The following is a 27,507-nucleotide window of genomic DNA, read 5'->3' as shown; positions in this document are numbered from 1 at the left end:
GGCTGCACAGCGTAAGATATGGAGTCTAGCTGCGCAATAGAGTACGATTGCCGCTCCAACCGTCGGAAACAACCCCAGGCGTCTGGATGTAGGACTACGCTAGTTCTTTTGGCAACGAGAACAAATGAATGCTGTATGGGAGATTTGAAGGTGGAGACCAGTTTGAGTTGCAGACTTTCTCTTGCTTCTTTGTCACTATGCCATTCGAGCTAAGGACTTATAACTGGTAACTCCTGCTTCCCATGGTTTGTCATCGCTGTAAGCGTGTGCTAAATGTTGTAATAAGCCTTTATTTCTACCGAATTCTCGTGCAGATCTGATGATACTGTACTATGATGTTATTACTGTTTTATTTCGTGTGTTTAACAACAAGCGCTGTGGTATATTTTGGTCATGTTTAGCATACGCGACCCGGTTTTCATAACTTCCAAATTACGTCATTTGTACTACAGCGCTTAACGCGTCAGTCTGATATTGCGAGTCTGTTATTTACAGTCTACTGATCGCAGTTTTATTCTGTGCTCTGGAAACAGTAATCATTACGTTGAGAACCAATAATAAATAATTAATCATTCAAGACATTGACTGTTTGGTTCTGATACTGTGATGCTTAACTAGGCTATCAGGGGTTACTGAATGCGCTATCAATGGAGTCAGATTAGCGGACAATCGATCAAGCAATAATTAATTAACAACAGTCCACAACCCCAACAACACGTCTAGCTTGCACAACCGAAGCTGGACTGACACCTCCAGTGCGCAAGCAATAGTTAAAGAGACTTGGCATATTACCATTCGCTTTCCTCGCTTCGGCATAGACTTTTAGGATGGAACTTACAAAACGTTTTCAATTTTTTGGATCAATTTTCGATCTTTTTACGACGTTTGATCGCGATTTTGTGCATCGTTCCCTACCTGAAGTCAAGTCATTATCTCGTTAAACTTGAATTCATATTCGATAAGTTGAAAGTGGTCTGCCGCTGTAGAACTCACCGATTAGTGCGGGTAGACACGATCTTAATTAACGTCTATAGGGTTTTGGGGTTAATTTTTGATATTTTCACGACGTTTGACCGCGATTTTGGACATCGTTCAACACTGGAAGTTTAAATAGGAACGAACGAGGAATACCACCTTAATCAGTGTACAACAAGAGAAAGCAACAAATGTTCCTAAAAAAAAAAAAAAAAAAACAAGACACTATCTGCATGTTCATAATTTTGGTATCTCTTTGGTACAAAATGGTATCGTGAAGGTGACAAAATGCCCAAAATAAGGACAAAAGTGCCCACCTCCGCCCTAAAAATAAGGACGAAAGTGAAAATAAGGACATTTCTTAGAAAAAAGGACAAACATATTTTCTAAGACACGGACCTTTAAAATAAGGACAAATCTTAGAAATAAGGACGGTATGGCAACCCTGTTTATAGTGCCCCTTAAAAAAATGTTTGCCAGAAGATGTCTGCTGGCTTGACTCAGGTGTACATTTTACTACTGATAGCTTTACGGAGACCGTTGTTGCACAAAATTGCTGTACTGATACTGAACTACCTTTTTTCAGGAAATAAAAGTTGGTGTCGGTCTTTTGAAAAGATTACTTGAAGGTTTTGAGCGCTATTTGTTCTTTTCTAATCTAAAAATGTCTAGAAAAGTCGCAGAATGAGTTCACATATTTTTTGACCTGAAGTAACCTTTATCAGGGTCATTATATCAACAAAAGCTATGCTTGCAACCGAATCCGCACACAAAAGACCAAACTACTTTTTTGAAATAGTAGCCTACTGAATTCTGGAACTGTCAAATCATTTTTGTAATTCTGGAACTGTCAATACCGCGGTACCATTACCAACAGTACTTTCAGAGTGCTGACTGCTTACATTTGTCAATTTGTACATCCTTCAAGAACTGAAGCATCACCATAACGCTTGGTATTAAAAAATATTATATACGAAATTAGTTTTAAAAATATTTGAAAACTAGTTAACTGCTGTTAAACAACATCTATAAAAATTTTGGAAAGTTCTAATATTGACTGAAACGTCTAAAAACTGTCAGCTACTGTTTTGGCTGTATCAGTAGAAAAGCTTTGATCAAGCGTTGCTCAACCTGTTGTTAAGGAAGGGCAATCAGAAAAGCTGCTAAATTTTGTTGAGTTTGATCCCTAAGTAGACAATTTAAACTACATGTATGATCCTTCACGGTTTTGAGGCGAGATTTTGAATGCTACGGACATCCAAAAATACATTTAATATAAAAATTTAATTTTTTGCAGGCTGTAATATGGAACTGTTACTATACTACAACAGGCCCTTCGGAATATCATTTACACTTTTGAAGCAGAAAACCACCTTCATGTCTTACATACCTATCGCACTTGGTCACACAATAATTCAGGCTGGGAAAATTTAGCAAGTTAAAAACTCTTAGCGACTATTGGTTTTGTTAACCATTAGCTAAAAATGTGCATGTAGGAGAGAATTTGGAGCAAAATTTGTGGTAATCCATCAATTCAGGAAAATTCACTGCTCTGTTGACCATTTTAATGCTTGTATACTTAATATTTCTGATAAACATTATGGTCTAGCATGGCAAAAACTGCTAATACAACACTTTTCAGAATAAATAGTAGTTTCGTGTGCAATAAACAATTGTGACTTAACAGCTGCGATGGTAACCATTGGCTAAATTCCCAGCCCTAGGAATAGAAATATTGTTGACCTGTATTGTGATGTAATAATGAACGTTCTCATTATTCAAGAATTACTTCCATAATTATAATTAATCAATATAAAACCCTGTCTAGCTAGTAGCTTTATACAGGACACTGTTACAGAATAAAACTTCAAAATGAATGAATAAATGTACTTTCTACTGGTGAATACAGAACGTTATCTGCCAACGTCTCATTAACCCTTTCTGGTTCACTTCATAATGGGATTGGGAATAAAACATAAAATTTTTGTGAACGTATAGAATAACGATTGCTAGGTTACAATTTGCTGTATTACTTGGGAACAATTACGACACATCAATGTGACATTATACTGATACATAATTAGCTAATAATTTAACATGGTGATAATACAGTAATAAAAATAAAAAACGCCTAGTTTTAAGAAACAACAAATAAAATATGAAGTTATCTTTGATCACCCAAAAAACTCAGAATAAATTTGGGAAAACATGGTATCTTTTTATCATTAATAACATCATCATGTTTGTTTATGAAAAAGAATTAAATGAATTTACGTTTCCAGTAATCTTGTACAAAATCCAAAATACATGCGTCTTTGCAGGTAATGGTGTGTTCGTGTTCGAAAGTGTGTCTACTCAAAGAAGTTTTTTCATGTCGAAAATTGAACATATCGCCTTTGTGTTCTTTCATCCTAGTCATGACAGAGCGTTTGGTTTCAGCAATGTATGTATAGCTGCAATTTTGGCATGGAATTTCTCAAATCGCCCCTTTGTCTTTTATTAGATGGTACTCGGTCTATTGTGAAAGGAAATAAATTACATGATTTTACAGCAGGTTTCAATACCTTCGTAATCCTTACTTAATACTTACCAATACTTAAAATCCGTCTCAATTTATCCCAAAGATTGGAAATATACGAAAGTACCAAAAACGCATAATAGTGATCATAATGGCAGGTGTTATTCTTCAATTTTAAATAGATGTAGTTAAACAAAAGTAGGCATTGTTGATGTCGTTTTTGGACAAGTTGAAAAAAGCATAACAGATCACTTCATAATATCACTGTGCTTATGCATCCATATACTATCAATATGATTATGCATTACATATGTACAAAATAACATTAGTCTTGGGCCGCTCTCACACTCTCATTATGGGGAAATCATAGATATTTAAATTAGCACCTCCCAAGCTTTTTCATTTTTCTCCAAAAATGTATGCCTGTGCCAGTCATTATTCATAGATTTCACCTTGTAATGTCTTAATTGCCGCCACTCATGTCATTATCAGTTGAAAATTTGTGACAAGTTTTGGTGATACAGTAGACTCTGCTTATTATGACCACCTTGGGACCAGACCATTTTGATCAGAATATCTAAATGGTCAGATTAACCGAAACTGCTACAGTACCGTTTAACCACACCAGGATCGATACTGTTGCGTCGCAAAATGACAAAAAACATTGAATTCATCTTATTAATTCTCATAATATTCGAAGATTGGTCATACTAAACGAAGAATTTTATATGGCAAAATTCGGGACCGTTTTAAAATGGCCAAATATAGCTGGTAGTCGTATTGTACGTGGCCATATTAAACAGATTCTACCGTAACTCCTTTGTTTCTTAAAATTACTGAGAAGATGTTTGTTCATTACAACATACTGACCAAGTTCTAGAGGTAAAATGTAGCATTTTCATGTGGTTTATACTTTATTTGCAGTCAGGAAACAATGTTCAAGTATTAGTGGTTAGTACTAAATTGATTTGACTAGGGTACATTTGAAAATATACTTGCATTTAATACAATGAGTGTGCGTCAAGAAGATTACAGGTGGGCATTAGTATACCTATCTAATTATAATATATTAATATTTAGCAGTGATGTTCCGAACCAAAACATTTAGCAAGGCTGTCAAATTTTTTAATTGTTTTATGATCACATTTCTATAGTTACGACATTGAATCATCTATGTATTCCGTTGTGAAAATGAGTACTGCACAGTTACATCATACCGTAAAGGAAATCGGTTATCATAATAATAATTTTTATAAAAATAATTAAATGACAACACTTATTTACAAATTGATTGTAAACGAAACATGTTTTTAGTTAGCCTAATAAATTTTTCACGATTCAACAATTCACGAATTGTAAATGATAGACTGTAGTTTTGTTTTTAAGCAGCTATAGCAGGGGCGGGCAACTTTTTCGGTCGGCGGGCCTGATATGAGAAGATAAAGTACTTGGCGGGCCGGATTCCTGAATCGGTACATTAATCGTGTATTTATCCACCTATGCAAGGAACAAATCGTATTTAATGTAAACTTTAAGTTTTAAGCGTAGCGACCAAAAACAGTGGTCGCTACGCTGGGCCGCTCAAAATCCCGTCGGCCCGCGGGCCGTATGTTGCCCACCCCTGAGCTATAGTAATGTAGGCCGTTACTATCTATAGTTTACAAAGCTTAGAAGGGAAATACTGAGTGGTTTGTGCTTGCAAAATTATGAATTTGTTGTACAAAAGGTATTTTACATTGTTCCATGTATTGAGGAACTGAGTAATTTATTCGTTATATACGATAACGAAACTGTTAAATGCATTAAAAAAGGATAGGAAACTAACCGGACCAGAAACTTATACTTTGTATACAAGGGCTTCTGTATGATATGGTTGGATTTTTGTGCTAGAAAAAGTGAAATTTCATATTCTTTGATTTCATATTCAATATTCCTGTGCTGTATTACTTGAAATGGTTACCATACATATATAACACACATATTTCACTGCAGCGAACTTTAGAGCACACCACTTGCTCCCTTTCGGTTCTACTCTCAAGGGATCACTAATAATATTGTAGAATAACAATATTTTTTGGCATACTGTTAGGGACGGATTCTATACTGTATCCTAGTCCTTGCCGTTTTATTTCCTAGTTAAGTTAGTCCACTTTATTAGGTTTTTGCACTGGATGTGGGTGGGATAAAACTGCTTTATGAAGCATATTTAACATGCAAAACAAAGGTTTACATCTTAAAAGACACCAAAGAAAAAAGTTAAAAACTTTAGTCACTTACCAGCGTGAAACTTGCCACAATGAATTTCAGACAGTCAATGCGAAACATGTTATTGGCCTGAAATCAATAGCCTGACAAAATACATTCAGACAAGAAAATGAGACCGAATGCAGTGAGCTTATCTTAAGCATGTGGTTAGATGAACGATAGGTCGACAAAAGAACATGAAAGTGATAATTTTTCTTTGTTTATAATGACAAGTGTACATTTTTGGGGACAAATCTGTGTGCACCTGATTGGGGACTTTTGACCATATACAAAAAACAGCTTAACAGTAATTAAGATGTGATGTATTGACCATGTTTTTGTGTAATTTATGCTTTGATATTTATTCAGTACATGGGATATTGTGAAATGCACACAATACGGAATAATATCAAGATGTAAAGAACTCCTTGAAGCTGGATATGACGTTCGTACTCCAGATGCTGACAACATTACACTACTACACTGGGCTGCGATTAATAATCGTTTAGACATTGCAAGGTGGTATATCATCACACTATATAATTCAATATATAATGCAAAAGGCTTTGCAATTTCAATAATGGCTTTGTGTGTCTACATGCTAAATAACTTAAATAATGTGTTGATAAGCAATATGTTTCAAACTTTTGAAAATTCAAGTGATGCTCTTATGTACTTCCATCAATCTTCTTGAATATTAAATTTGAGATGTACCAAGCCCAGTTATTCAAGACACATCAGCGAATTGTATTTTGTGTCCTTTGTGTCTTTTAATTGTTGTCTGTAAGATTAGGTTCAAGCTCATTCAACATTAGGTGCCTATTTAGAAAAATACTCGGGATGAGAAAAGTTTCTGGAATGAATTTTGTTTGAACGAAAATGAATTATCCATTTTAACCCTTAGTCATGTTTGTGCCTTTATGAAGGCACCTCACTGGGCTATCAAGACAAAAAAGGACTTATATACATTCGTTGGTACTCTCGCTGAGAAACAATTTCACAAACATTGCCGTGTTATCAAAAAATAACCATAATCAAATCACCCTTTAAGCCACTATAAATACTTAATGTTCATCAACTTATTGTAGAAAATAGTTTAAATAAGATTTTTATTTGCGTTTATGTAAACCAAAGAAATTAAACTTAGCTTGTCCGTAATTGTGAAAAAAGATATTTAAAACAAATGAAAATATCAAATAAGGCAACAAAAATATTAAATTGATAATTGTTTGGTTTTTCTAACTAAAACCATTGCAAAGTTTCCAAACACTTAAGCAATGTTGGACCACCTACTATATGCTACCTTTACTTTTGAAGTTGATTTATAAATTACGAAAATTAAAGATCAAAATTTTTCATGACATGTTGCATAACTTTGTTAATTGTTTTAATGTAGAATTGTTTTAGTACGCTTCTGCGATGTTACGCTACAATCTTGTTGTCTTTACTTCTTATTCATGTTTAATATGTACAAAGAATAATGTGAATCAAAATCTTTATAATAAAACTGTAAGTAAAAAATAGACTTACATGAAAATTTTGTAATGCGTTAAAGCTGAAGTTTTTTTCCAAATTTTCGGCCTAATATTTGACTTAACCACAGAAGTTTCCTCAAAAAAATCATATCTTTAAAGCCATCTACCCTTCTTACTTTTTAATAATTGAATTAAACTTATACGTATTGTATTTTTAAAAAAACTAAGCACTTAAATGTATAATTTATTGGATTGCATTCAGATCTACTTATGGTGAGATACTTTTCACATACAATTATCACACAAAGTGCAGTTGAGCAAATTGAATTCAAAGTTATCACAATGCACTAAGAATAATAAATTTCACATGGATGCCTTCTGAGCAATGAGCAAATGTATTGAGACAGTTTCGGCTTGCATAATTACTCATTCAACACATGGCATTGTTTTTTAAGGTGAACATCAACATATCATTTATAAAGTCATGAATGGGACATGGTATCACCGTCGCACTCGTGCTGTAATACACATTTTTTGCAAGGCAGACCAATGCTAGATGATCAAACTTTTTTAGACCTTGTTACATGAGATGTTTGCAGTAAAAGGAGGGACATATGTCATTATTGGCAGTGTTCTTTTGTAGAAAAAAGTGTTTCTGCAAACATCTAAAATTATTAGTACTTTCTTTGCATTGTGAAACGGGACAGTATGTCGATATAATCAATATTTGCAACGCATATGCAAACTTAGATGTGTAAATTCTGGACATTTTTAATCAATAAACAAAAGTTCCTAACTCTGTTGATGCAACCAATTTGCGGTAGAAGTAACATGTGTTTTAACTTTCGAAAGTAACTTAACTTTTTCGGATTATATAAGTTGTATTATTACACCATTTAATTGAATTTGAACTCAATTTACATAAGTATGTGCGACAAAATACACGGCAAACAATTCGGTGACGACTTATTTAGTCATTGTGAATGTGATGGTAATAAAACCTTTAAACTTTAGCAATAAAATGTTCATAGATTCCTGCATAAGTTGGCTATGCGATAAAAGCAGCTAGATTATTTTCGTAACACCACACTGTAAACACTTACAGCTAGAACTCAGTTCATGTACTGATGGGTTTTCATATTAATTTCATCAAAAGAAATAGGTAAACGTGGGAAAAAAAGAAAAATATTGGAATAAGATCATCACTGGATGAAATAAGATCAAGATCGTATTTAACCAAAGATGAAAAAGTTTCATGAACTTGATGTTATACTGGTATGTCTGTATGGGTTTTTATTATTAAAAATGTTTTGTTAATTTTAAAGATATTACATATCCTTGGGTGCAGTAGTTGATGTTCTTGGAGGAGATTTACTTGCAACTCCATTGCATTGGGCAATTCGAGAAGGACATATTCAAATGGTTGTGCTACTTTTGCAATTTGGGTGAGATGAAAAGAAAGACAAACTTATTTATATGTCAAATAAATAAAAAAGTTGAACTTGTGTAAAAATGAAATTGTTCTTTACCAGTGTTTCGATAAATCCTGCAGGTTAGGTTCCTAAGGCCAAATTCAATATATATTATAATTATTACATTGATATACAGTTGCTAGGATACTATAAAATTGCTAGAGAACGATTATGATGTATATATACTGTTTTTATTTGTATAATTTTTGCATTTTACTTTACCCTGATAAAGCTAGCACGCTGAGGTTACCAAAACATTTGAGCAAACTAAGTTTTATTTTTTACCAGAAGAGCATTTTTTATTCCATCAATATATGATACCTACTGGTGATCTTTACTCAGGTCCATGGATGTACTTTGTAGAGTATTTAACTATACTCGAATGATTTTAAAACCAAGAAAATCAGGCTATTAGTCGGAAGTTTCATTATGCCATAAGATGCTATACTTCCAAGCCAAGTTATGATATTGCAAAATTCATAACTGCTGTGTAATGTTTTTATCAGTGGTTCTTAAAATAGGCTGGGGATCCTCATAATCAGACTTTCTTCTAAGCTGTGCAACTCGGGTGTGCTCTAGCCAACTGATATTTGCAAAGTGTAATTTAATTTTCACCAAGTTGCATTTGGAATACGTCACATTGACCGTTAAGTATGAGAAAACTACTGTACCTATTTCCTGGAAGTTTTTAAATATTTGAGTGATTGTAGCCGTAGATATAGGTTATAATTGCACTGTATGCTGAGTATCTGGTATCAACTCAAAAAACAATATCATTTATTAAATTTCCGTAACTATCTCATTTAATTTTTTACATCAAGCATGATAAGATAAAAAAAGAATAAGATAACATTTTCTGCAATCATTTAATTAAATTAAACTAAATGAACTGAAAGTCTGATGCTGATCTTCATAACTTTTTACTCAGTTAAGCAAATATTTGCACAGCATAAAGTTTTTGGGGCCAATATGACTTTAAAGGTTTTTTCATTCAAATTTTACTTCACATCATGTTACAATACTTTTTTGCACCAAAGATAACCATTATGATGTATTAGTTATTGTTTTTCTTTTGTTAATGTTGAGATATGAAAAGTAATTTTACTTGCACTTATAAAACAAAGGGGTCTGCAAATGCTTTGATGGCACCAAAGGGTAAGAATGTGCCAAATGGAAAAAAATTCAGATTTTTGAGAATACAAATATAGTAGAAATCGTCTTTGCATAAGTCACCAGTTTAGCTAAGTTGCCACCTATCGCTTGGTCCCGGCGGAAAGCCTATTGTTTTTTGTAATATCAAGTTTGGGTAAGTCATCATTGCCACTATGACTAAAATAATTCGAATAAATAGTCAGACCTTTAAACACTTTGTCAGCGTGATTACATGGCAAACTTAATCTGCTATGACTACACTACAGCTGTATCGTCCAGTTGTCTGCGATCCTTGTTAATGTAACATAACCTTATTGTATGTCACAATTTACAATTATGAAGGTCCGGAAACCTTATCATTTTAGACTGTTTTTATCAGTTTTAGTTTTCCTTCAGTTAGCCATGCTACAGTCAGGAGAAGCGGTCAGGTCAGGTGCTTTTGCTATCGAATGAAGAGTCGTCTTTTGTCTTCAGAAAACCATCAAGCAGGTTATAATTGTAGCAGGCTAGGGCTGTTAGATACGAGGTAGTACCTGTTACGTAGATTTAGGCTGGGAGGCTATTCTATGTACAAAATTAAAATCTTAATATTTTAACTAGCATTAAGTTTTAACCAAAAACAATTTACGGAGATTTTAATCTAAATGTAGTATCTCAAAAAATGCAATAAAAATTCACTTTCATGTTGTTTGCCTAAGTTGCCAGTTCGCGTAAGTCGCCGCTTTTTCTGTTCCCTTGAGGTGGCAATTTAGGCAAATTCTGCTGCAATAGATTCAGTCTCTTTAACAACTTTCCTGTCAAGCAATATAATTATTGTCAAATATGTTGTTTTGTTGGTAAACCAGAAACTAAATCTGTTTTGTGTTTGTACAAATCAACCAAATTTAAACGCAACCATTTAACTGCCCTTACAGTTAATCATTCAACCAAAACTTCAACATTTTGCTGTTGCATCTGCTTTTTGGAAAATATAGCATTTGATCCAAGTCTGCCTGCAATATTCAGATTTGTGAGAATAATGAAAATTGTTACTATTTGTGTGCAATATACGATTCGGCATATACCTACAAAAAATGTCCGTTAAGAACTAATGGTGCATATGTTTTGCCTTAGTATCAAAATCTGCATAATTTTGTGTACCATACGAAAAAAAAAACGATAACGACTGATAGTGCCAATCGTAAACAGTGCTTAGGAGAGAAATTTGTTTCCTAGCATCATGACAAAACAAAATTGGATTTGAGTTCCTTTGGTTTTTTAGGATTCAATATTTTACAATGTGTATCTCTATCTAGGTTTGATTTAGATAATTATAAATTTCTCGTCGAATTTTATAGAGCTGATCCAGGTGTCAGAGATGCTGAAGGATGTGCTGCCATACATGTTGCCGTTCAATGTGGACAAACAGCAGTCGTTGCATATCTTATAGCAAAAGGGACTGATGTAGATTTATATGATGCTCACGGCAAGACTCCCCTAATGTGGGCTACATGGCGCACATACGGGTAATAAGATAAAACGTTTTTGTTGCATTCACGCAGGTATTTGGTAGTACTGCATTAAAACAAGAAATAAGAGCTTATATTTGATTGTCTTTTACTATATAGAGTTGACCCGACCAGGACTCTTCTTTCATTATATGCCAGTGTGAATATGAAAGATCTAGTTCAACACAACACACCTTTGCACTTAGCCTGCTTGTCTCAGAATACAAATGTTGTGATGCTTTTAATCCAGGCTGGAGCAGACTTGGATGCCAAGAACGATTTGGTTATATAAATATATTACTGCTGCATATACTGTATGCAAATGAGAATACACTCTTTTCAATGTTACATAGTTTGTTAAAATAGATGCAGGATTGTGGGCTTGACATTTTTAATGGGATCCTCGCAGAAAAGTTGTACTACTGCATTAGACTGTAAAACTTCATTACCTGTGTGTTTAATGCTATGGAGCCTGAGCAAAAAGATTTTATTTGAATCATAAGAATATGCTACCTCCTCATCTGTTGTTAAACATAGTATCTTGAAGAATCTAAGGTTTTTGTCCCAAAGTAGCCAAAAAGCTACGTTATCTGCCAACGATTTAGTACAAAATGGTAATGTTTATAATTTTCATGCATTAAATGTTGCGGTATTGGTCAGGTATATCATGCTTACTTTCTCTGTATTAGTTATGTAATTAGTATCATGGTCATTTGCATTTTGGGCTAACTATTTTACTATATGCAGGAAGAGACACCTCTAGATATCGCAAAGCAGAAAAAAAATGTTTGGATTTCATCTAGAATTCAAATGATTAGAAAAGAAAAAGGACTTGATGCAGCAAAGGGCCTTGTAAAACAAACTATGGCCAGCAAAACTGTGAGTTGTTTGTCTAAATAAATTCTTCTTTAACATAAAACATACAGACCCAAAACGTTAATTATATAGAGAGTTTTTTTATTCTTGACTTAAATCTAATTGTGCTTTTTAGTTCCGCCAGCGATTGACAGTGGCAGTAACATTTTTTGTCATGTTTTCTATTGGTTTTATTTTTGAACTATCAACTCCGTCTTGGCTGCTGAAGGCTGGATTGTTTGTTGTTTGTTATGCCATAGTATATGCTGTTTCTGTGTAAGTACTGCAAAAAGCTTAACACCTTACATACCGTAAAACCTCTATTTGAGCGCCACCTTTATTTGAACGCCACCTCTAATAGAACACCACTGTTAGCGGCGGAATTGTATTAGCAGGTCTCTACTGATAATTATATTATTATTTAATTATATTAGTATATTTTCTAATTACCTGTATATACCGGTAAATGTGTTTGGTGTTTTTTCTTTTCATTAATAAACTTTATTTCAAAATTCTGACCAGCTAGTCGAAAAATAGAGCGCCAACCTCTAATTGAACGTCACCTCTAATAGAACGCCACTTTTAAACAAGAGTTGAAAAATAGAGCGCTATGGCGGTGAAATAGAGGTTTTACGGTAACTTGCTTTAGTTAGCTTTTGGTGCCTTATGCTGGTACTACACGATTTTAGCCCAACTTAACACCGTTTTTTTGTTATAAAATAGGTTTTTTATTACCTCAAATGAAGTTTCGATGATTTTACCACTTGGTATTTCCTTTGCTACAAAATTTTGGGTTTTTGTTACATCATTTCTTTATTATTGGTCGTACATTTATTCTCCAATTGCAAAACTCCTATTTTTTGTGGTTACACCTGGCATGTGGTACTGTTTTTGGAAAGCATTCAGATCAGATCCGGGAATTATTGCTGCGCCAGAGGATCAGAAAAAACGGGTATGCGAGTTAAACATATTAACTCCAAAGAGGCCTAACTGTGGAATATGACTAAAAATGTATTGCAGGCGATTGTCCACTTAGCTGAGACTGAAGGTTTAAAGATGGAAACTGTTTGCAGCACTTGTTTGGTAAGTGCCATCTTTGTTCATGGTGCGTATGTTTTCACCAAGTATTACTTGTTTCTACACCATTAACAGATTGTGAAGCCGATACGATCCAAACACTGTTCAGTAACAAACAAGTGTATAGCAAAGTTTGACCACTATTGTCCTTGGGTTTTCAACGCTGTTGGTTCAGAAAATCATGCCTATTTCATCGGCTACCTATTTTTTTTGTCAGGCTTGTTGGCATGGAACTTGTATGGTGCCTTTAAATGTAAGCCAAATTTTGACATCCATTCAGTTTTTAAAGTGTGTTTTGATAACAATGTTCTGTTGTATTTTTAGTTTGGGCACACATTGACTCATATCCATCTGGTACAACAGCATTAGAGAAATGGTGGTTGATTGTTAAATACTCACCTTGGGTAGTCTGGATTTTCATTAACTGTCTATTTCACTTCATATGGGTTTGCGTGTTATTGTCGTGTCAGATGTACCAGGTAAGTATTTCAGTGTAACATGTTGATATCTCTCGAACTGAGATTTATTGTGCTGTTACTATAGATTGCCTGGCTCGGCGTTACTACAAATGAGCGCATGAATGCAGGAAGGTACCATCATTTTCACTCATCCCAAAATGGAAATCTGGAACAAAGTCCTTTCAAGTACGGCATATTACATCATTTCGGGAGAGATGAAATTGCTTTGCAATACATTTTAAACTATTATTCATTTTTCAGTCGGGGTGTTCTTAACAACTTGGCGGATTTTTTTCAATGCTCTTGTTTTGGTTTCCTGAAGCCATTGAGTATTGACTGGAAAACGAAAACGAAATTTGAACCGGAATTTCAAAACATTACTGTTCATAAAATACATGAAAATGTGTAGCCACTGTAGATATGTTTCGGATGAAGGGCTGCTAGAAATTTACAGACGCACTTCCTCCCCTAGGATTGATGTCTTAGTTGTGTACTATATTATATACGAGATTTGCGTGTAAACACATTTTATTGCATGAAAATAAAAATGTGGGCTGTAGCAGGTGGTTTTTCTTCCATCAACCTTGTTCAAGTAGAGTTGCAAAGTTAACTTCATTTTTGGTAACCACGAGTGAATGTTTTTGTCGCTTTGTTCATTCCAGAATTGCAGTAAAATAAATTTTACATTCGTGAAACAGCAATGCGACGAGAACTATCCTCAGCATCCTGTTACAGTAGGATCCAGCCCTGATCGTTTAGTGATGTGTAGTTTCACTATTTCCTCTGCACATGTTGGATGTATCCCCGTTGTACCCGACAATTGAGCATATGTCAAGCCACACCTATAAATTTACCAAAGTGTAATTATCTGAAATTAAGCAACCGACCCTAGAAAATTTTAGATTCATACTTTATTGCTACTCCAAATCCTTGCACTACTTCACCAGAATTTGGTCCCACAAAATGTAGACCGAGTATTGGTTGAGGAGATTGGCACAACACAATAGCTTTGATGTAACACTGCTTATGACTTTGTTCGGTAAGAACATATTCCAGAGGTTTATAAAATGCGTGAAATACCTGAAAAAACAAATGTTGAAATAGAGAAGTAAGATACAGCATTACGTGTTATAATTTTAGGAGGGAGGAGCAATTGTCACCGTGTCGCGATACGCAGCTTATTATGATCAGTTAAGTTTTTGTGTCTTGAGGTGTATCCTTTATTATTTACGGTTTTACGTTCTCTTTTGAGTAAACCCATCTGTAACAGCATATGTATGCCCACTTTTAATACTAAAGAACGTCATACAGTTCTTTCCCAAAATCCCAAAAAGATTCGCGGCACACAGTTTGGGAATCACTGCCTTAACCTCTTCAGCAACTTTTTAACATTGCCCTATACCAGTGTTTCTCAACCTTTTTAGCCCACGGACTATTTTCCTATTAGCACAAGTATTCGCGGACTCAGGTAATAAGAATAAAAAATAAGTTAGTTCTACACTAAAAAAGTGAGATAAAAAAGCAGAAGCGGTTTGTTTATTGGACATATATGCACTATAAATCTCAGTGAGAACCTTGAAAATTACGACCTTTGCTCAACCTATCTCAATGAGAACCTTGTCGTCTCTGAACTTGCTTCAAAAGTTTGTCGAAATCAGGAATTATGGTCGTTAATGCACACCTGATATCATCTTCCGGTTGAAGTTGGTTCTGGCACTTGGTTTTAAGCATAGCTAAGGTTTAAAATCCTGCTTCACACAAGTATGTACTTGTAGTCGGTAAAGGCAAAAGAGCTATTGCTGCTTGTTTGTAGAGGTCAGAAAGGTTAGGTTCCTTCGATAGAACATTCGCCCAAAATTAAGTCAGAGAAACAATTTTCAACTTGTCTCTCCACATCTGTCGACTTTGCAGTTCAATTAACTGTTCAGAAATGCAGTCTATTTCTGAATGCACCTCTAACGCTGACACCTCAAAAGGACTTCGTACCCAGTTAAATATCTTGTTATAATTTTGGTAAGGAATATGTCAATCCAGCTCAGAAACAAATGTATTGAGGTGCTCAAGAAACATTCGACAAATACCGCGCAATTCAATATTTTTCTCCTCAAAAAAATAAGTTCAACGCTGGAAAAGCAGTCAGTCATCTTCCCACTTTCCATTCGATGTATCCACAATTTTATTTTAGCTTTAAATGCATCAACGCATCTTACATCTAAAATATTTTTGTCTTTTCCATGCATAGAGCCATTCCATTGCTTCACAAGGCTGAAAAAATTAGCAAAGAAAAGCAATTTGGCAATCCATTTGTCATCGCTAAAACGATCAACAAATTCATGTTTCTGTTCTTTCAAAAAGTGGCCGTGCGCAGGCGAAATTGCATTGCAAGAGAAGGAAAGAAACAAAAAAAGCTCTGACACTTGGAAACTCCTTTTAAAAAAGAGAAAAAAGGATGTGATTCGCTCGCCAGGAGTTGGAAGAAGGAGAAGAGAACAAAAGAATTAAGGAATTGGATTGCCACCAGTGTAACATAAGAAATAAGCAAGGCTCTTAATCAGACTATTTTAAATTACCAACAAATGGATGTTGTAATAACTAAAATTATCCAACACGCCAAGGTATCTCTTGCGACACCTACTTTTTTAGGCAAAGAGCCGTCGCGAAAATTATGACCTATGCCTAATTATATACAGTAAATTAATGGGCTTGCGGACTCACAAAAACCTTACGCGGACTCGGGGTTGAGAAACACTGCCCTATACTATTAGAAAATAGTCACGTGGTTCATTTTTTGTTATAGGAATGTAGGCTATATTCCTCAAGCAAAGCCTGATATTTGGATGGTGTACCGCTCAGAACCAAGTCCGTAAGTTATAGTCTTTGTCCGAAGACAGTGTCTGTAAATCTGCACTTCCTTTTCGAAGCAATGTTTGAAAAACCTATTTTTTGCAACATGGAAATGGACACAGATCAGGTCGATATAAGTGCAACTACAGTTTAAAAAATATTATGACGTCTTATTTGCCTTAAAAAGAAAACAATACATTGAAAGCTCTTTAATGTAAAATTTTCGATAACTAAATAAATTATAGATAAGTTCTAAACCTATTTTAATATGCTGTAAGGCCCAAACAGTTTTTGTTACCTCCAAATTAGTCATCGTGACATATTGAGCATACAGATCAAAACAGGTTTTGAGATTCAATTGAAGCAATGGTGTTAAAAAACGCCCAGCTTCATTCGCATATATATTTTCTGACAATTTAACAATCAGAAAGCTTGGATAAATGAAACTTTGGCTATGTCGAGATAAATTGATGGGCCCCTCCTACTTTGAGATAGCGAGCTTCCATTGCATGTATGAAGTTATATTATTTAAACGGTACAAAGCTTATCTTACCTCAACATTGTCAATTCCATATTCTGCAATCGCAGCCTCCTCACTCATACCGATACAGCCATATTCCAGTGGTGTAAAAACAGTAGTTGGAACGTTATTGTAATCGGTTAATTCATTTGAATTATCGAAGAGACGACGTGCTAGATGCTTACCTGCTTTTATAGCAACAGGTGTGAGTTCCGGACGACCCTTGAAACAAATATACTAGATAGATGAAAAAATTTTGAACAAAGTGCAACAACAATGAACACAAAACCATAAAAATTAAGACCTAATAATAAAAGTGGATTGTGGAAATAATAATCTTAAATAAAATATGAAGAAGGAAAACAAAATCCGAGACAATGATGATTGTCTTATACTCGTTGGCTATTTGCCTTAAGTAGAACATAATGAACTAATTGGTTTATCAAACTGTTACAATCAGTACAACAAAAGTAGGGATGCTCATAATTTACTTTATTAACTGGACAGAAAAAACTGTCATGCTACGGCTCGCCTGCTGTCCTCCTTCACAAGTAGGCCTATGTAAAGATAATAATCCAGTACTAACTAATAACTGTTCTTAAGTACGGGGTTGAGTTATAATTCCCTTAGGCATGGCATTTACAACGCTCACTCCTGCGCAGTTCTCCTGGGGAATATTTCCAAGTTTGGGCAATATAATATAAAAGTATAAAAAAATAAATGCACAAGGGAAGACAAGCGCTTGAGCGGCTCTCGGCGAGTTTACATCATACTAAGCATTGCGACTACGCTAATGATGAAAAATAAAAATGATGAATGATAGGTGTTTAATGATCAAAACTTTTTTCATTTCTGGTAGTCTTCAAATAGTACTAATCTTTACTGCAAAAAATGAGTCCAAACATGTTAGTAAGTACATTATGAACATCCCTACTTAAGTTATACTGATAATTTAATATATATACTGTACCAATTAACCAATTAGTTTAAATATACAGTAGTAACTTTTAAAACGTTACTTAGGTTTTGTGAAAGCCGATCTATAAAAATAGGTCATCATAGTTATGTAAAAAAAATGTTTATTAATTACTACACTAAAAAGCAAACTTGCATTTTTAAATACCAATTTAACTTTGCCTAAATTATCCAAATTTATACCGTTGCTCACCACTGCAACATCCCCAATGGCAAAAATATTGCCAACATTGGTCATATCAAACTCATCCACAAAAATTTTTCCATTCTCCTCATTAAATTTAATACCAACATTCTGCAAATTTAGTTCTGAGGTAGAGGCTAAGCGACCTGCAATAAAACCATTAAAATACGCTTACATTTAACTGCTTCACAATGATTCCTTTTTATTGAGTTATTAACTATTGAAGAAAACTTTGCAAATGATGAATTGTGAAAAAAATGTTGCATTATTGGGTGTGAATCCAAAAACATCTCGTTCATGAAAACCATGATTCTCGAACAATTCCAAATTCGGGTAATATAAAAAAAAACATAAGACATTCTGTATCATTCCCTCGTGCGGTAAAGCACAACCATTTATATAGCATGCTAATATTAATTAAGTATGAGTAATGTGCCGCAAAGTCCGAAACTTTAAAGGGAGAGTGCCATGTGGCATGGCTGTGTGGTGCTAAACGCCACATTTTAAACAATGTACAATGTATTCGCGGGAATGTGAGAAATCTTTTCCCTGGCTATCTGTGCAACAATTGCCTTAAGATTGTCATTTGTCACAACTTCTTCTTTTCTCTCGCCTTTGCTTCTGGACAAAACATGAGTTTTGTGTAACGATTAAAAAGCTACTGATACATTTAAAACAAGGCTGGTAAACCAGTCAATAAACCAGTCAAAAACCCATTTCAGGCTTCACATGATCGATCACACTTTGACCATGCATGACAAAAGTGAGGTTGTTATGTTACCGCAACAAGTTCTGTTCTTAGCTATCTATTGTACCAAATTGTCTGTCTATCCACTTGTAATAACGATAAACACATCTTAGAAGTTATAAAATGTAACTATAAGCATTGTTAAACTAGAAAAGGGTTGCGCATTTATTCTTACACAATTGTCATGACCACGAAACCCATTACACCGGTATTTGGCAAAATGTTCATAAGTTGACTGTTATAGATATTCCGCATAAGCAATTGCTTTCAAAAATGATTCAATGAAAAAAGCTGATGCCTTAGCCAGCATTTGTACGTCATTCGTCCTTAAAAGCTGTGACATACGTGAGTGGGCTTATATGCCAGGTATACATTAAAACTGTTATTTTAGACCAGGGTAAAAAATTGGCAGTGACCTTTTTCGTTGGGTAAACACAGTAAGTCAAATAACATCATCATCACAAGATCGTAATGGAAAAAATGTACGTTACCTATGGCAAGCAATACAGTATCGAACCCATTTGCAAAAGTTGTTCCATCATTTAACTGTGAAATCACTTCAAGGCTCCCAGAATTAATTTTGCTAACTTGAACAGGAACCTGAGAATTCCAAATTTTGATACCTTCTTCATGCATGTGCTCAACAATTAAGTGGGCAATTTGCTGGTATTCAAATACAAGAATCACTCATTTAGTCAAGCAAACAGAATATGTTTAAGCCAATAATTTTACCCCAAAGAAACAAAAACTACGGTATGTAAGCACGACTAAAACAACATAATATTTTACATTCAATGGTCTGATAAGATATCTAGATAAGTACAAAATTTGGAATGACACAAAACTAATGTAAAAAAGTTCTTCCAAAACAAATATTTATATGACTTGTAATTTATAAAACAATTTTATAATGTAACAAAACAGGTTCGGGCAATATCGGTCAAAACTTAACAAATTGTATTACCTGATCAAAACCACGTAATGGTATGGATCTTATCATTAGGGTTGTATCAATTCCTAGACCATGTAAAAAACCTGCACATTCCAACCCAACGTCTATTTGACGTACATAGGAAATGCATCAACAATAATGTCACAGATATGCTCATAAAATGCTACTGCTGAATTGTCCAAAATTAATGTCACATTAAATGATTTTAGGATTATCATAAGCAACAGTTTAAAGTTCTAACATATACAATTAATTTGCTGAAATAAGTTAAAAACTGTAGTAATGTCTTGTAGCAAAGCAATTTTAAATCAACTGTTTTATCACTAAATAATTATGCATGATTTAAGCACCGCCTTTCGTTTTTCAAAATTGTATTTGTTATTTGGTTTCCTAATGACAAAACTTATGAAACAAAAGTGAACGCCATCACAAAAGGATACAGCTTCCACCGACAACCAATCTAAACATAACACAAATACCAAATTATTTGTAAGGTAGTCTTACACGTGATAATGAAAAACTAAACGGTAAATGGTATACAATAAGAGTTTACCTTGAACAAAAGTAGGAGACCAAATAGTATTCATTGTAACAATAAATTATAGTTGGTATTACAACAAAAATGTTTATATTTAAGCCGATTTTTAAATAAAAGGTAAAAAAGTAAAACAGCTGTTAAAGGTTAATTTTTTATACTGCTTTCACAACCTTTGCTGCTTTAGCAGATATAGCTAAGCAATCAAAGTAAAACACTTCTGCCTTTATGACTTTTACAGCAAGTTTAACAAATGTCTTTTCTGTACATACGTTTTACCAAGCGGTTCTTTTCTCCAAAAAACATCATCACTACTCATGCAAAATTCACGTGCACCGGGAATCTGGAAAAAATATAGAAATCAACACCAGAAAACCTCAAAGTCTGAAAATATCATAAATGTTATGTTAAAGTTGGATTGAAAACATTTACGGTTCAGCTTAAAATATTTTACTAAATTTTCACAAATATTGACAAATGTTTAATGTTTATAAAGTTGCTTTCTTTCATCCTAATAACTCTATTAAATTATTGTACAGCAATACCCTTACACTTTAGGAGTATCTTAACTTGTGTTACTGCAAATACAATGTTTAATTGTGATGTGGTTAATTAACACCTGCAGCTTTTAATTGAGGGGCAAGTCCAACGACAAGTTGGCCTTAGATCAAGGAGTAGTTGTCAGTCAGTATACTGGAGGAAGGATTTTTACTTATATATAGTGGTTTAGCAGTGATTGCCATAAATAAATCAAAAATAAACTCAATGGTAATTATGACGAAGATGGCGGCAAGTCATAAAATTGAATAAAACTAAACTTTCTCACAACTAAGTAAATATGCAAACAATGAAAATGAGTCAAGTGCAGTAAAATAATATATCATTGATTTTTTTTCATCCCACGTTGTCACAAGACTGATTTCCACAATAAAGTCAGGATCTTGCTTGACAATATTATTTTCTGAATTGTGTCACCTAAACTTGAATGTGATCTGTTTGTGTTTTTTCATTTGTAAGAATTTTATTTAGTAAATAAGGACAGCCTAGCTAATTTTTGTCATGTACCAACACACTGCAGCTAATGAAGTATAACAGACTTAATTACATTTTGCCTTAAACTCAAATAATGCGGAATTGGCAAGTATTGTTTTTTACCAATGGAAATCTTGGTCTTCCACCCACAGCAATGACGATTTTATCTCCACAAATTAAAGTCTCTTTCTTAGTCTTATCAATAGCTTTTATAGTATTGTTGTCAACAAATTGTCCTTTAGCATTGAAGTATGAAACATTTCTGAAAAATTTATAAACTAAAATTAACAGATTTGTTGATACATAGAATAGATTAAGCTTGTTTAATCCAAGTATACGCAATGATAACAATATTTTCGACAAACCTTTGCATAAGCTGAACCTTGTGTCCCCAATTTAAAGAACGAACATATTGCTGGATTGTGTTTGAAAGAGCATTCCTAGCATTATGCAAGATTCAAGTTTAACTTCAAAGTTAAATTTCGAAACTAAAATTGCATTATGAAATTGAAATGCTTTCTTTTACATCAATACAATGCATAACCATGAAGGACGTGATCTACTATTTGATAGCCATACCATAGTATAATAAAATGACACACAAACACAACCTATTAAACTACTCCAAAAATATTAATGTCTTAAACCATACCAATTAGGCTTCTGTAGATCAGTCTCAGCAATCCAGCCATATTTTTTAGCGCAATGAACTGCATGACGCATTTGACTTGCATGGTGCATAAGTTTTTTTGGTATGCATCCAACATTAACACAAGTACCTCCTATATCCCAGTGTGTCCCTTAAAACAATCTTAAACATGTAGGCCATAGGATAATGTATGCCAGTGCTTCTCAACCCCTGGGTCGCGACCCAAAAGTGGGTCGCTGTTTGGTTGGTTTGGGTCGCTGTCGCCAATTAAACTAGTCCACAAAGCCGTTCGATAACTGAATACCTCACTCTATTCATTGCATATTGATGTTTGTTGACGTCATACTGCATAGTTGCGGAAATACAAGTGAAGAAGCATGGTGATGATTATATGCTGTGAGACTTTAGATTAGCTACGTTTGAGTCAAGGCTAAATACTTGTAAATACCCAATTTTTGGGTAAAAAAATTGGGTCGCCACAGCATCACTACCAATTTACGTTTAATATTTGGGTCGCCGCAAAAAAAGGTTGAGAAGCACTGATGTATGCTATTCCACTAGCCACAGGTTGCAGTAGGCAGACTAACGAGTAAAACCTTTAGTGATCTGGGCATACTTATTAAGCTAAAGATTTATTAAAACAAATGTCTAATTACTCTGTGTGTTGTGCAGTTGTACAAACCTTTATTCAAACATTTCAGAATATCTCTTAGAAAAACATAGCCTGCTGTAATCGTATGAAGTAACAGTATCATTTAGTTCATATTCATTATGGAAAAATTTAATGCAAAAACATTTTTTATATATTTTGGCAAACTGCAATACAGATTTCATAAAGAGAAGTTAAGGCTGCCGATCCATCTTTCAACAGTAGTCACCCAAAAAAGAAATACACCCCCTTATGTTTGAAGATATTTTTTTATTGACAGAACATTAAAAATGCACAAAATATGATAAATACCTTGTGGACTTGGATCAACATAATCTAGAACAGCTACTTTTTTCCCAAGACCAGCCGCCTCTTTAGCACAAGCAAGACCACCTGATCCTCCACCAATAACGACCAAGTCATACCATGTGTTGTTTGGACTAGCTGTGCAAAAAATCCGGTACATAAGCACATACCATAAATTTTGTAGAAATACATCCAAGGATGTTCCCCCTACATGAATTATAGACCTTTATAGATATATGGTATTGTTATGGTATCATAGACTTTTAATCTCAAATTGTGGAAAGTCTTTGCATGGTAGCGCCTTTTAGTCACTTTTTAGAAGGTGAAAAAAGGCTCAAGTACCATTTTCTCTTTTGTCTTCTAAATGATAAGTAAAAGACTCTACGTGGCTTAGACTCAGCAATGATTCCTCATCACTCGAGTTCAGGTTATAGATTTAGTCTTCATGCAAGTTCCAATGTACACACATTTCAAACTGTTTACCAGGATCACTGAACAGAAACAAGGGCATTACAACAGTAGCGTGACTGTTAATCAAACACAGACTGTATTATTTCAGGCCCAGCACACGAACCACTCTGCTACCAAGTCAATCGATCCAATGTCCAACATTACGCAAAACATATACAATAAAGCTTAGCACTGAGCCTCCAGAATCTACTTTTTAGAATGATGCTGGTCTTGCAATGTGTGTATGTTTGTCTATACATTCCTAGGTGTTGCAAATTATTTTGCCATTTTTTAATTTACGAAGATTAATCTCAATTGATTTGGCAATTTTATACATCATGGTATAAGTTATATGATTAAAATAACAGACATTTGATTGGCAAAATTGCAATCCGATTAAAAGAAATAACATTTGCAATAATTTGTTAATTGCAATTTGCTAACAGTCAGTTTGCTTTGTGATAGTTATGTCAGACACAAAATATCAGGGTTTGATTTAGAAAATCAAGTTTACAAAACTATGGTCTAGTTACAATGTTACAAATACAGTAGATTCTGCTTATTATGACTACCTTGGGACCAGACCATTTTGGTCAAAATATCCGAATGGTCACAATAACCAAATATGCTTCAGTACTGTCCACACCAGGATCAATATAGTTAGGCATAAAATGGAAAAATATGTTAAATTTACCATTTCTTTCATTAATGTGAAGCTGTAAGATTTAAATGAACGCCGGTAGATGAATTGCAAATACAAGTGGAACAATTGTCACTTTCAAGTCACATAATTGGTGAAAAATTGATAGACAAACTGGAGGTAGTAAACGGAGAGTTTTATATGGCAAAATTCAAGTCCACAATAAAATGGTTAAAAAAGTGGGTGGTAATATTAAGTGGATTCTACAGTACGGCGAAACGATTTTAAAACTTGGCATATGAATCATGGTTTAGCAATTGTAAAGAAGCCTGTTTAAATTGCAGTTTTGGCATTTGGTTTAGCCATACTGTTTCGTGATTGAAATTTATCAAATTATGTTGAAAAGCTTCTAATCAATTTATGAAAGCAACATTTAATTTGCAACATTGTAATACAATTAAACAGTTGTGTCATTACTGTGGCTTTGGCATTCCATACTGCAACTCTACATTATACATAGGGATTTGCATATTAGAATATCGAATCCTTGAGAACCGAATCCAAAACCATTTGGTTCTTATTTTTGGAACCGATATTATTCTGATTAAAATCATTGCCCACATAGGTTTTGCTTTACTTCGTATAACCTTTTCGAAAACTATTATTACATTACATGGTTTCGTTGAACGCAGTGGTTACTAGGTTACTATATGCACTGACACTTAAATTATTATAAAATCAATAGCATTTAACCATGATGGTAATTAATACATGGAATTGCAGCGAAAGAAAAAAAGGCAGCGAGTGTATGTGCAATGCCATGTGCATTTGAAGAAGTTTGTGATAACAGGAATGAACACAAACGCAACGGTTATTGTTGAAAAAGGCAATGGATTTGGACTTGCGTTAGGTATATTCACATTTGCATGGTGATGCATGATTTACTGCACTGTTATGAAAGAAAAAATTTAAGGCCATGTAGCTTGGCTATTAGTTATGGAACTACTCAAATTAATATCACGAAATTGCACGAGGTTGCTTTATAAGATTGAGGACAAAGACGCAGGAAAAAAAACAAAAACGTATGGAAAACTCATTTGCCTTATACCTGGCCAACAGTAGGGTTGAACTATCCACATATCGTTTAACCGAGGCCATTTTAGCTATCTGATATCTGGATAAAATTTAGTCGGTTAACCGGATAAAAATGCTTTTAACGCATTTTTACGTTTTTATGTCTGTTTAGCAAGTTTTGAACTCGACTGTCTTCATATACGGGCAGCCTAACACAACAGAACTAGTGATTGTTGAATTTAATTTGAGTGCTGAATTTAATTAAAAGCTTAATTCAAAGATTTTTTCTTTAAAAGAAATGTTAAGAGAATTAATTCTATTTTTTCACAAACAATACATACACAAAGTGATTGAAAAGCCCCTGTAAAATTGAACGTTAACCTCCGAGCATTAACATCTTAGTTGGTATACACTGCAAGATGAAAACTGGGTGGTTTCCCAGTGAAAGCTGAAATGTTTAAGATCGATTGCTCACTTCTGAATTTGCTAAATTTAAAAATAAACTAAAAAAATATACTAAATAGACATGAAGGAATTTGTGAATTTTTTGTATAAGTGTTTTTTTTAGTAAAATTACATCACAGTCATACGTTTTTACAATCGACATATTGTGATTTATTAGCATTTCGGATACAAAGGTTGCTTTGTGCTTACCATTTATTATCCGGTTAACCAGTTAATTAATACACAAATATCCGTGATCTGGGTATCAAATTTTGTTTATATCCGAACTAACCCTAGTCAACAGTGGCCATTAAAACCAGAGGGAAACAGAACTTGCAGTATGCACATTTTCTGGCTGTAATGTAATAAGATGAAGACGCCATGTCAGCATGACACAAAGACGGAAATTCTTTCAACTTTTTCCCCCAAAAATGATCTGACCTATGGATGGGCATACACATTTTACTGCACCTTCAACAATTATTACAGCAATATTTGCAATGGATACTATCACTTTAAAAAGCAGTACTATATACACACAAAGCTACACTATATACACACAGAAACAATCGTATGGTTTATATTATTAGGAAGCAATTACATTTTAAATTGTATACATGTAGACCTATGTATTATATAAATCTGCGTTCGTCACAATACATGAGAAGCAGGTGATTACGTAGTAATTTTGTGCAAATAAAAATGCTTTTAAAAATATGGACATCAGGCAGTTAAGTTTCAACGTGACGATATGCACATGTCACATCAAAATGATCTGGTCAATTGCTACATTGTTCAGGCCTTCTTTTGTACAGTAATACATACCTTTATCTGAAAAGTGCTTTACCGAAAAGCATTGCACGGACCGCCACCTAATGAATACTTTTCTCATTAGAAATCTGCTTTGTATATTAATCATTTCACCAGTCTCATTCACAAACTTCTTGTAAATTTATTATTTCATTGGTCATGCAATATTGTGCAACTAGTAGTATTTACTATGCTTACAATAATCACTGCAAAAAAGGATAATGCTAATCTAAATCTCACAAAAATTTGCGTTCTAAACAAGCATGTATTAAGAATCTCAACAAATGTTACATAAATTTGTAAGTTAGAAAAATAACTACAGTGATCAGGGATCAAATGAAATATTTCAAAAGTACAGTTTTTGCCAGTTACTTCTTAGTGCTGTTATAAACTATATTAAGGGAACATTTTTTGAGCCGCTTTTGATTGACATAGACTGAGATGAGAGGTTTAGATTAAAGATGAATTTAGGCCAGACGATAAATAGAGCGAGGAACAATCACCATGAAAACTTCAGGAAATTAACCCGTATAGGGAAATGCCCTAGTATGAAATTGTTTTGGGCACTGTGGGAAAACTTTTCAGTTTGCATGATGTTTAGGGCATAGACACTTAATACGCTCAACGCTTTTCTGACAATACGTTCAGGACCTTTTGATGTCGAATGCATAATTCTTTTGTTTAGAAAAGTGGAGGGTTGCCGTCCAGTGTTGCCTATATGTACAGTTATAGCTTCTTATGTGACTTCGATTTTGATTTTCTCTCAGTGCAAATGAAATGGAGGCGACAGACACGAAATGGAGAAATACAAATGGGATGGAATAAACAAATTTGCTGTAGGCTTCTGGTCACTGAGACCCCTATATTAATCCCGAACCCGAAGTAATCCAACCCACATAATAAAAATTGTAGAATTTTTTATTTTTTACGCTGCTAGGCCTATCTCTCGAATGGTGGCGTGACGTAACGGTCACAGTTATTG

General features: G+C 34.1%; 2 protein-coding genes across 2 annotated transcripts; one reads left to right on the top strand and one right to left on the bottom strand.

The window, feature by feature from the left end:
- The first annotated feature begins 4,405 nt into the window (after positions 1–4,405).
- LOC143447545 (palmitoyltransferase ZDHHC17-like) lies at positions 4,406–14,272 on the top strand. The gene is made up of 13 exons (XM_076947740.1): positions 4,406–4,528; positions 6,107–6,256; positions 8,538–8,657; positions 11,174–11,341; positions 11,444–11,606; positions 12,071–12,202; positions 12,315–12,454; positions 12,902–13,130; positions 13,199–13,261; positions 13,331–13,508; positions 13,580–13,734; positions 13,799–13,899; positions 13,975–14,272. The coding sequence occupies exons 1-13, from the start codon at positions 4,503–4,505 to the stop codon at positions 14,120–14,122; spliced, it is 1,773 nt and encodes a 590-aa protein (XP_076803855.1). The 5' UTR covers positions 4,406–4,502; the 3' UTR covers positions 14,123–14,272.
- On the bottom strand, positions 14,224–26,803 carry LOC143447546 (thioredoxin reductase 2, mitochondrial-like). The gene is made up of 13 exons (XM_076947741.1): positions 26,541–26,803; positions 23,114–23,245; positions 22,156–22,303; positions 21,869–21,943; positions 21,627–21,765; positions 20,744–20,814; positions 20,377–20,396; positions 19,949–20,040; positions 19,476–19,647; positions 18,246–18,382; positions 17,111–17,299; positions 14,624–14,793; positions 14,224–14,555 (listed from the first exon to the last, which is right to left on the bottom strand). The coding sequence occupies exons 1-13, from the start codon at positions 26,632–26,634 to the stop codon at positions 14,432–14,434; spliced, it is 1,563 nt and encodes a 520-aa protein (XP_076803856.1). The 5' UTR covers positions 26,635–26,803; the 3' UTR covers positions 14,224–14,431.
- Positions 26,804–27,507: the final 704 nt, after the last annotated feature.

Source organism: Clavelina lepadiformis, chromosome 2 (assembly GCF_947623445.1).
Source record: "Clavelina lepadiformis chromosome 2, kaClaLepa1.1, whole genome shotgun sequence".
NCBI lineage: Eukaryota > Metazoa > Chordata > Ascidiacea > Aplousobranchia > Clavelinidae > Clavelina > Clavelina lepadiformis.
The sequence above is the reverse complement of the archived record's forward strand: the minus strand, read 5'-3'. Positions and strand labels throughout refer to the sequence as shown.